The following is a 9,466-nucleotide window of genomic DNA, read 5'->3' on the forward strand; positions in this document are numbered from 1 at the left end:
TGCCTCAGTGTGCGCCCCCCTTTGCCGTGTCTGCTCTGCATGGTCTGTCCACATGTCCCCTTTCCGTGTCTGCTCTGCGTGGTCTGTCCACGTGCCCCCTTTGCCGTGTCTGCTCTGTGCCCGGCGTGGTCTGTCCACGTGTCCCCTTTCCGTGTCTGCTCTGCGTGGTCTGTCCACGTGCCCCCTTTGCCGTGTCTGCTCTGTGCCCGGCGTGGTCAGTCCACGTGTCCCCTTTCCGTGTCTGCTCTGCGTGGTCTGTCCACGTGCCCCCTTTGCTGTGTCTGCTCTGTGCCCGGCATGTTCTGTCCACGTGCCCCCCTTTGCCGTGTCTGCTCTGTGCCCGGCATGTTCTGTCCACGTGCCCCCCTTTGCCGTGTCTGCTCTGTGCCCGGCATGTTCTGTCCACGTGCCCCCCTTTGCCGTGTACGCTCTGCGTGGTCTGTCCACGTGTCCGCCTTTGCCGTGTCTGCTCTGCGCCCGGCGTGGTCTGTCCACGTGTCCCCCCTTTGCCGTGTCTGCTCTGCGTGGTCTGTCCACGTGCCCCCTTTCCATGTCTGCTCTGCGTGGTCTGTCCACGTGTCCCCCCTTTGCCGTGTCTGCTCTGCGTGGTCTGTCCACGTGCCCCCTTTCCATGTCTGCTCTGCGTGGTCTGTCCACGTGTCCCCCTTTGCCGTGTCTGCTCTGCGTGGTCTGTCCACGTGCCCCCTTTGCCGTGTCTGCTCTGCGTGGTCTGTCCACGTGTCCCCCTTTGCCGTGTCTGCTCTGCGTGGTCTGTCCACGTGCCCCCTTTCCATGTCTGCTCTGCGTGGTCTGTCCACGTGTCCCCCTTTGCCGTGTCTGCTCTGCGTGGTCTGTCCACGTGCCCCCTTTCCATGTCTGCTCTGCGTGGTCTGTCCACGTGTCCCCCTTTGTCGTGTCTGCTCTGCATGGTCTGTCCACGTGCCCCATTTCCGTGTCTGCTCTGCACCCACATGGTCCTTGTGCCCACCCCTTGGGGGCTGACTGGGGCTCTTGGTGCTGCACGTTTCTCCCGCTGCTACTTTGAGTGCGTCCCTCTGCCTCTGCTGTGGTTGTGGCCTGTTGCGCCCTGTCCTTGCATGTGCTCATTGGTGTGTCTCTGGGCCACGTGCCGAGCCAAGGTTCTGTCTCTGCACCTCCGTGGCACATGGGGAGTCTGGCTGCCCCATGCCCCCACTGACCAGCCCCACCCCCTGCCCAGCTGTCTGGTCCTTGCAGGTGGCTGAAGGGGCAGCAGGAGGACAAGCAAGACACGGATGTGCATTACCACTCGCTCACCGGCGAGGGCAACTTCAACTGGCGCTACATCTTCCCCTTCGACTACCTGATGGCCGAGGAGAAAATCGTCATGTCCAAGAAGGAGTCCATGTTCTCCTGGGATGAAACAGAGTACAAGATCCCGGCTCGCCTCACCCTGCAGGTCTGGGATGCTGACCACTTCTCCGCCGACGACTTCCTCGGTGCGTAGGTGTGCTGGCCCGGCCTTGCGTTGGGGGCGAGGCACCAGGCTGCTGGGTGGCAGGGAAAGCAACAGAGACCCATAGACCACTAGGAGCAGGAAGAGATCTCAAGAGGTCATCAAGTCCCATCCCTGCCCTCCTGGCAGGACCGACATCTGGGGAGCAGCTGCATGTGGACAATGTCGAGGGCCATGAGAGTGGGCTGGACGGGGCAGAGAGAGATGAACCCTTTGGGGTGGGGACAGGGATGAACAAGCCATCCAAGGAGCTGCCGGTCTCTCTTGGGTAGAGAGATCCAGAGCCAAGAGCAGAGGGAAAGCCGGGGACGAGGCATTGCCATGTTTGGTGCAAGGAGCCAACTGGGTGCCCATCCTCTGACACCTTCCCCAAAGCTCAGGGGGTGGGCCCAAAAGCTGCCCCTGGCCAGGGCACCCCCCATCAGTGCCAGCAGGCTGGGAGGGCTGTGGTTGCTTCTCCCTCAGGGGCCATCGAGCTGGACCTGAACCGCTTCCCACGCGGCGCCAAGACAGCCAAGCAGTGCAGCATGGAAATGGTGACAAACGAGGGCGACCTGCCCCTAGTCTCCATCTTCAAGCAGAAGAGGGTGAAGGGCTGGTGGCCCTTTGTGGCCAGGAATGAGAATGACGAGCTGGAGCTTACGGTGAGGCTGCCAGAGCGGGCGGGGCAGGTTGTAATATTGGAGGTTTTCCAGGCACTGCTGAGAGGGCCAAATCAGGGCAAATTGCTTAGACCAGGGCAACTTACAGCCCACATCTGGGGGTTCTCCACTATAAGGCACCAAACCCATCACAGAGCACTTCTCTTGCCACACTGGCCGGCAAGAAGTCACACCAGCAATTCCCTCAGACACTCCAGCTTCTCTTGTGCCGCAACCCATCCCTTCCTCACACAGACGAGAGGTTATGAAGACCAACCTCACCAAATCCAAACAGGTTCTTCCAGTCCCAAAGGACCAGTCACATTTCCAGGTCATAATATACCTCAGATCTTACCCAAAAGAGCAAACTGTGCCAGCCCCTGAGAAGGTAAAAGGTTATTAATAGAAGAAAGAAAGAAGAGAGTGAAAGTAAAATTGTTAAAGCAACCAAATTACACACATCAAACAGTGGAATAAATTCCCTGGGGAGGTTGTGGAATCTCCATCGCTGGAGATATTTAAGAACAGGTTAGATAGATGTCTATCAGGGATGGTTTAGATAGTCCTTGGTCCTGCCATTGGGGCAGGGGGCTGGACTCAATGGCCTCTTGAGGTCCCTTCCAGTCCTGGTGTTCTATGATTGATCAGTCACAAAGTCCTCGACACAGGCTGCAGCAGAGGCTGCTGTCTTTGAACTCTCTGGAGCACCTCCTCTGTTAGGCTGGGGCAGCAATCCTCCCGGGCTCGGTGTACAGCAGAGATGCTCCTGAAGTGAGGAGCTGGATTGAGGGCAAAGATGGAGGAACCTCAGGGTCCCCTTACGCCCATGCCCATGTGGCATGAATTGCCTTAACATAAGAATATAAGAACGGCCGTACTGGGTCAGACCAAAGGCCCATCCAGCCCCGTATCCTGTCTGCCGACAGTGGCCAGTGCCAGGTGCCCCAGAGGAGGTGAACCAAAGACAATGATCAAGCCATTTATCTCCTGCCATCTGTCTCCAGCCTTTGACTAAAGGCTAGGGGCACCATACTTTACCCTTGGCTAATAGCAATTTATGGACCTAACCTCCAAAAATTTATCAAGCTCTTTTTTAAACTCTGTTAGAGTCCTGGCCTTCACAGCCTCCTCCCTTTTTTAATAATTCCTAACATCCTATTTGCTTTACTGACTGCCGCTGCACACTGCGTGGATGTTTTGAGAGAACTATCCACTATAATTCCAAGATCCCTTTCCTGATCTGTTGTAGCTAAATTTGCCCCCATCACATTGTATGTATAATTGGGGTTATTTTTCCCAATCTGCATTACCTTACACTTACTCACATTAAATTTCATTTGCCATTTTGCTGCCCAATCACTCAGTTTGCTGAGATCTTTTTGAAGTTCTTCACAATCTACTTTGGTTTTGACTGTCCTGAACAGTTTGGTGTCATCTGCAAACTTTGCCACCTCACTGCTTACCCCTTTCTCTAGATCATTGATGAATAAGTTGAACAAGATTGGTCCCAGGACTGACCCTTGGGGAACACCACTAGTTACCCCCCTCCATTGTGAAAATTTACCATTTATTCCAACCCTTTGTTTCTTGTCTTTTAACCAGTTCCCAATCCATGAAAGGATCTTTCCTCCTATCCCATGACTGCCTAATTTACATAAGAGCCTTTGGTGAGGGACCTTGTCAAAGGCTTTCTGGAAATCTAAGTATATTATGTCCACTGGATTCCCCCGTCTGCATGTTTGTTAACCCCTTCCAAGAACTCTAATAGATTAGTAAGAAACAAGTCTGTGTGCAAACAAGTCTGAGATGGCACCTATCACATGAGCAGGTCACCAGTCAGTGTCCTCTTTAGGCAGTGTGCCGTTGCCTCTCTGCTGGGTTACACCTTACAGCCAGATTCCTCAGAGGTTGATTGGAATCCGATACAGCCCTTAGTCCATCAAGTACGACACCTCTTGTCTGGGAACCTTTCCCAATAGGTTGTCGTGCCTTCCATTGTGATCTCCCAGAAGCCAAAATTTCTAACAGAACCATAGATGCAGTGCTTCAACCGCACATATAAAACTGGCACAGACGTATAAACAGGTTTGGTGAACCCCCAGCTCGCATTAGACACCTCACTGGGCCCAAGGTTTGGTGCCTACCTTGAACGGTGGTTGCAACACTAGTTTGCATGTTCCTCTTAAACCCCAGGGAGCATTCGGCTGCTTTCCAGCCATAGGCCTGGGGCCGACCCCCTGCCCCATCCTGCTCCTCTGGGAGGGCTCAGACGGAGCCGTCTCAGAGCCATTCTGTGCACCCCCCAGGGCAAGGTGGAGGCAGAGCTGCACCTGCTGACGGCAGAGGAGGCGGAGAAGTCCCCTGCCGGGCTGGCCCGCAATGAGCCCGACCCACTGGAGAAACCCAAGTAAGGGAGCTGGGGTGACCGGCCCTCTGCGCTGGCAAACAGCACACCCCAGCCTGCGGGGCTGCCCCAGCCAGGGGGGCTCTGGCAGGGTGTGGGCTGGGGCCGAGGCGGGCAGTGGGGGAAAAGCTGAGACTAGAGGTCTGAGCACTGGTGGGGACACCCCATGGTACGGGTTTACCCTTCCCCCGCCCCGCACTTCCAGTTCTGTGTCTGTCTCTGTCAACCTTTATCTCCTGCCTTTCTTCGCCCCTCCCCGTCCCGCCGCCCCGCACAGCCGCCCCGACACCAGCTTCATCTGGTTCCTGAACCCCCTGAAGTCCATCCGCTACTTCATCTGGCACACATACCGCTGGCTCCTTCTGAAACTCCTCCTCCTTCTCCTGCTGCTCCTCCTGGTCGGCCTCTTCTTCTACTCCATGCCCGGCTACCTGGTCAAGAAGCTCCTGGGGGCCTGAGAGCACCGGCCCCAGTGTTCATGGTACTGCCCCCTCCATGCCTGGGGCTCGGTTGCTGGCTGGGGGCCAGTGCAGGTGTTGGATGTGCGGAGCAGGGGGAGTCACCCAGGACTAAGGGGGCACTGCTGGGCTGGCAGGGGGGCAACACCTCAGCCCTGGCTAGCCCCAGGGGCGCAGGTACTCAGTGGAGACTGGCCAGCAGGAGACCAGCTGGGTCCCTGGGGCTGGTGAGCAGCTGGACTGTGGCCTGGAAGGGCAGAGGGGAAATTGGCCCCAAGTTAGAACTGCTGTGGGGCACAGCCGAGAGAGAAGGGACCTTGGTGGGTAGGAGAAGGCCCTTCCCCTGCACAAGGCCCGGAGTGCTGAGCTGCTGGCCTGACTGCTGCTAACCCAGGCCGCGCATCTCTTCCTCTCTGCCCCGTCCCCGTCCTCCTGCCGCCGCCCACTGGCCAGTCGTCCCGACACCTCCTTCATCTGGTTCCTCAACCCGCTCAAGTCCATCAAGTACCTGATCTGCACCCGCTACAAGTGGCTCATCGTGAAGATCGTGCTGGCGCTGCTGCTGCTGGCCATGGTGGGACTCTTCCTCTACAGCATGCCCGGCTACATGGTCAAGAAGCTGCTGGGGGCGTGAGGCTGCCCCGGGCAGGGCCACACCCCTGCTGGCCTCCCGGGGCGGCGCCAAGACTGGGCGGTGGAGGCGGCTGGCCCCTTGTTTGTGTTTGCTTTTGGGCTCCCTTTGGTGTATTTCTCTTCTGAGGCTGGAGGCGGTGGGAGGGGGTCACCGGGCTCCCGTCACTCGCTGCACGGGCGAGCAGCGCCAACCGCTCAGCTTAAGCGGTGTCCGAGCTGGGCACACTGGCTCTGGGTTTGGCCGCCAGCAGCAGAGGCCAGCAGCCAGGCCCGGCTGTGGCTCTCTGCACACTAGGGGGCCAGTTGCTCCCTCCCACATTTCCGGCAGCAGGGCACCCCTAGCTGGCCTGGCATGGAGGAAAGGAGCTGCTTTGGTTTGCTCTACGGCCAGAGCTGCCCCACGAAGCAGGGCCCTCGGGAACGGGCTGGGGGGGGCTTTAAACCGAGGTGACCAGCAGGGGGGCTTTCCAGACAGGCAGCGTCTCACCACCCCGCACACAGTCCCAAGTCTCCAGCCCTGGGTGAAAGTAATGGGCAGCGAACCAGCCGCAGGCCTGAAGGCCGAGGCCAGTGCCCCCTGGGCTGTCACTGAGTGGGGCTGGCACCGCCCCAGCCCAGCGGGACACCAGCACCGACGTACAGGCAGCTGCCCACCCTGCCTCAGCCCTGCCATTCAGGCCGGCGCCTGGCAGGCAGGGGGCACCTGGCAGGGCTCATTTCTAGCCCATTGGCCCTGGGAAGTCCCTGCCACTGCTGGGCCTTAGCTGCGCAAGCTGATGTGGCACAGCCTTGCCCTCCCTCCCAGGCTCAGCACCTCATCTGGGCATGGGCCAGGCCCTGGGCAGCAAGCAGGCATGTGGTGGTCACCGATCTCCCGCCCTGGGCTGACTGGCCGGGGGCGGAGGCCTGGCCCGAGTGCAGCGGAGTGGCTGGCCCCAGGGCTTGGGCAGAGGGGTGGGCAGGGACATGCCCGCATGGAGCCAGGAGCCTCTTTCCTTTGTTTGTCTCTTTTTGTTTTAGCTGTCAATAAATAAAGAGAAACCAACCGGAAGCTCCCAGTGTGGGGCTGGTGTTCAGGGCGTGCCATGGACCGGGCTGTGGCGTCTCCTCCATGCTGGTTTAGCCCCTCACTGGGTGGGCTCAGCTGGTGGGGGGGACGGGACCAGAAGCCAGCAGGCTGGGGGGTGGGATGTGTGAGTTTATGGTTGTGTGCACCACAGGCACGCAAGCAACACGCAGCCACAGCTCCACTGCTGGGCGGGCAGTACAGCCCAGGGGGCAGGAGAGGTGGGATTCCACCTTGGTTCCCCCCCCCCACTCCCCCTGCACCTGTTTCAATGGCGGGGGGAGGGGACTGTACAATTGTGAAGCTGACCCCCACCCCACACAGTTCCATGGCTGGGGGCGGGGGTAGCGAATGGCACACGCCCCTGTCCTGCCCCACATCTGGCCGTGTGCAGCCCTGGGCCAGGCCGGGCCCCAGCTGGACTGTGGGGGGGGTCGGGGGGGTGCTGGCCCAGCAGCAGCCGCTGCTGTGTCTCGGCACTGCCAACTACGCCATGGGGTGACCTGAGAAAGGCAGCCACTGCCAGGGCTGCGCTGCGCAGGGGTGGGGCGGGGGGGGTGGGGGGCAAACACCACAGCCCAGTGACTGTCTGCCAGTCCAAACGCCAGTGTAGCCAGTGCTCAGGCTCTGGCAGGTTGCACTGCCCTGGTGCCCACCGCCCAGGGTGCTGGGGTCCCTACAGTGCCAGAAGTCAGTGGTCACTGTAAGCTGTGCAAGTGGTGGCCACCCAGGCGGGATTCAGGTGTCACCCAGCTGATTAGCAGCGCGCCCACAGCCCGCAGCATGTGATGCACATAACAAAATTTATTCCACCAACATACGGAAAAAAACTGAGCAGGCACCTGCCAGAGCCCACCCCTCATCAGCCCAGGGCAGGGCCCCGCTGTCATGATGCAGCCGTGCCATGTTATGGATTCTGCGGTGTCCCTGCCACACTCTGTGCCCGTAGAAATGCTGGCTGGGGCAGTGGCGGGAGGGATTTGAGTGCTGCTGTTGCCCTGGGAGAACCCCTGGGGTGGCCACAGCATTATACAGCTTCATACCTCACACCGGTACTGCTTAGCCAGGGTCCCGGCAGGCACAGCTGTAGCTGTCAACCCTAAGCACCTGCTGCGCCCCCCAGCCCCCGCCAGGGCTGTACCAGCCTGAGTGGAGCAGGGCCTGTTACTAGCACAGCACGTGGGTGCAGCCCCAGCCTAACAGCAAAGCTGCCCAGTCAGCAGCCGGCCGCAGGTGAGCTCTGTTCGACTCGGCCTGGGTGCTGGAATGCCTGGCCCTGAGTGAGCTCCCACATATCAAACATGTGCACCATGCCTGAGTTTCCCTGCGGTTACTGCTCACACCCTCGCAGCAGCTGGCTGTGCTGCCCTGCCTGCAGGGCTGGGAGTCTTGGCACATTATTTGCATGGGGGGGGGTGGTGTGAGGTGTTGGTACAGCACCAATCCCTGTGTGCAGGGACACACCTGGCCCAGCCCTGATATGCACATGAATTGTGTGGCTCTTCCCCCAACCCCGGCCGCATGCCTCACATGGCACCCCAGGCCACACAAGAGTTAGCTTCTATGACGAGGTAACAGGCTCTGTGGCCAGGGAAGTCAGTGGATGTGATATAACTTGACTTCAGCAAAGCTTTTGATACAGTTTCCCATAACATTCTTGCCCATAAGTTAAGGACTATGGACTGGATCCTCGGACTGTAAGATGGATAGAAAGCTGGCTTGACAGTCGGGCCCAATGTGTAGTGGGCAATGGCACAATGGCTGGATGGCAGTCGGTTTCAAGGGGCTCGGTTCTGGGGCCGGTGTTCAACATCTTTATTAGTGACCTGGATGAAGGACTTTGTGGCTGACACACAACTGGGGGAGAGGTAGATACATTGGAGGATACACAGAATCCAGAGTGACCTGGATAAACTGGAGGACTGGGGCAAAAGAAATCTGATGCGGTTCAACAAGGAGAAGTGTAGAGTCGCCACCTGGGGCGGAAGAATCCCAAGCATTGTTATAGGCTGGGGACCGACTGGCTCAGTAGCAGTATGATAGAAAGGGACCAAGGGGTTACGGTGGATGAAAGGCTGGATAGAAGTCAACAGTGTGCCCTTGTAGCCAAGAAAGCTAACGGCATGCTAGGGTATAGTAGAAGGGGCATTTCGAGCAGATCTAGAGAAGTGGTTGTTCCCCTCTATTCCGCACTGGTGAGGCCACATCTGGAACATTATGTCCAGTTTTGGGCCCCCCAGTATAAAAAGGATGTGGATTTGCTGGAGCAGGTTCAGCGGAGGGCAACAAAAATGATTAAGGGTCTGGAGCACAAGACCTATGAGGGGAGGCTGAAGGAGTTGAGCTTGTTTAGTTTACAGAAGAGAAGACTGAGAGGTGATTTAATAGCAGCCTTCAACTTCCTAAAGGGGAGCTCTGAAGAGGAGGGTGAGAAACTGTTCTGTCGTGTCAGATGGAAGAACAAGGAGCAATGGCCTGAAGTTACAGAGTGGGAGGTGTAGGTTGGATATTAGGAAAAACAACTTCACCAGGCAGGTGGTGAAGCACTGGAATGCGTTGCCTAGACAGGTGGTGGATTCTCCATCCCTTGAGGTTTTTAAAGTCCTGGCTGGACGAGGTCCTGGCTGGGATGACTTCATGGGGGTTGATCCTGCTTGCAGCAGGGAGCTGGACTAGATGACCTCCTGAGGTCCCTTCCAGTCCTATGATTCTGTGCTCTTGTCACTACATGGGCGGGGGGGGGGGGGCTGTGTGCACACTCATCTCATG

The 9,466-nt window shown here is 58.3% G+C and overlaps 1 protein-coding gene across 8 annotated transcripts in view; it reads left to right on the forward strand.

Moving 5' to 3' along the window:
* The window catches only part of OTOF (otoferlin), a 272,506-nt gene extending 265,896 nt beyond the window's left edge, over window positions 1-6,610 (forward strand). For 6 of the 8 annotated variants that reach the window (XM_074989049.1, XM_074989052.1, XM_074989053.1 and 3 more), the window contains 4 exons: window positions 1,237-1,478; window positions 1,961-2,139; window positions 4,443-4,543; window positions 4,818-5,511. In XM_074989049.1, coding sequence (XP_074845150.1) covers window positions 1,237-1,478; window positions 1,961-2,139; window positions 4,443-4,543; window positions 4,818-4,998 — 703 coding nt within the window. In that variant the 3' untranslated portion in view covers window positions 4,999-5,511. Of the gene's footprint in view, window positions 1-1,236; window positions 1,479-1,960; window positions 2,140-4,442; window positions 4,544-4,817 lie in introns of all 8 variants that reach the window. The other 2 variants (XM_074989051.1, XM_074989057.1) reach the window with 2 other exon arrangements.
* The last annotated feature ends 2,856 nt before the right edge of the window (window positions 6,611-9,466 follow it).

Source organism: Carettochelys insculpta, chromosome 3 (genome assembly GCF_033958435.1).
Source record: "Carettochelys insculpta isolate YL-2023 chromosome 3, ASM3395843v1, whole genome shotgun sequence".
Lineage (NCBI taxonomy): Eukaryota > Metazoa > Chordata > Testudines > Carettochelyidae > Carettochelys > Carettochelys insculpta.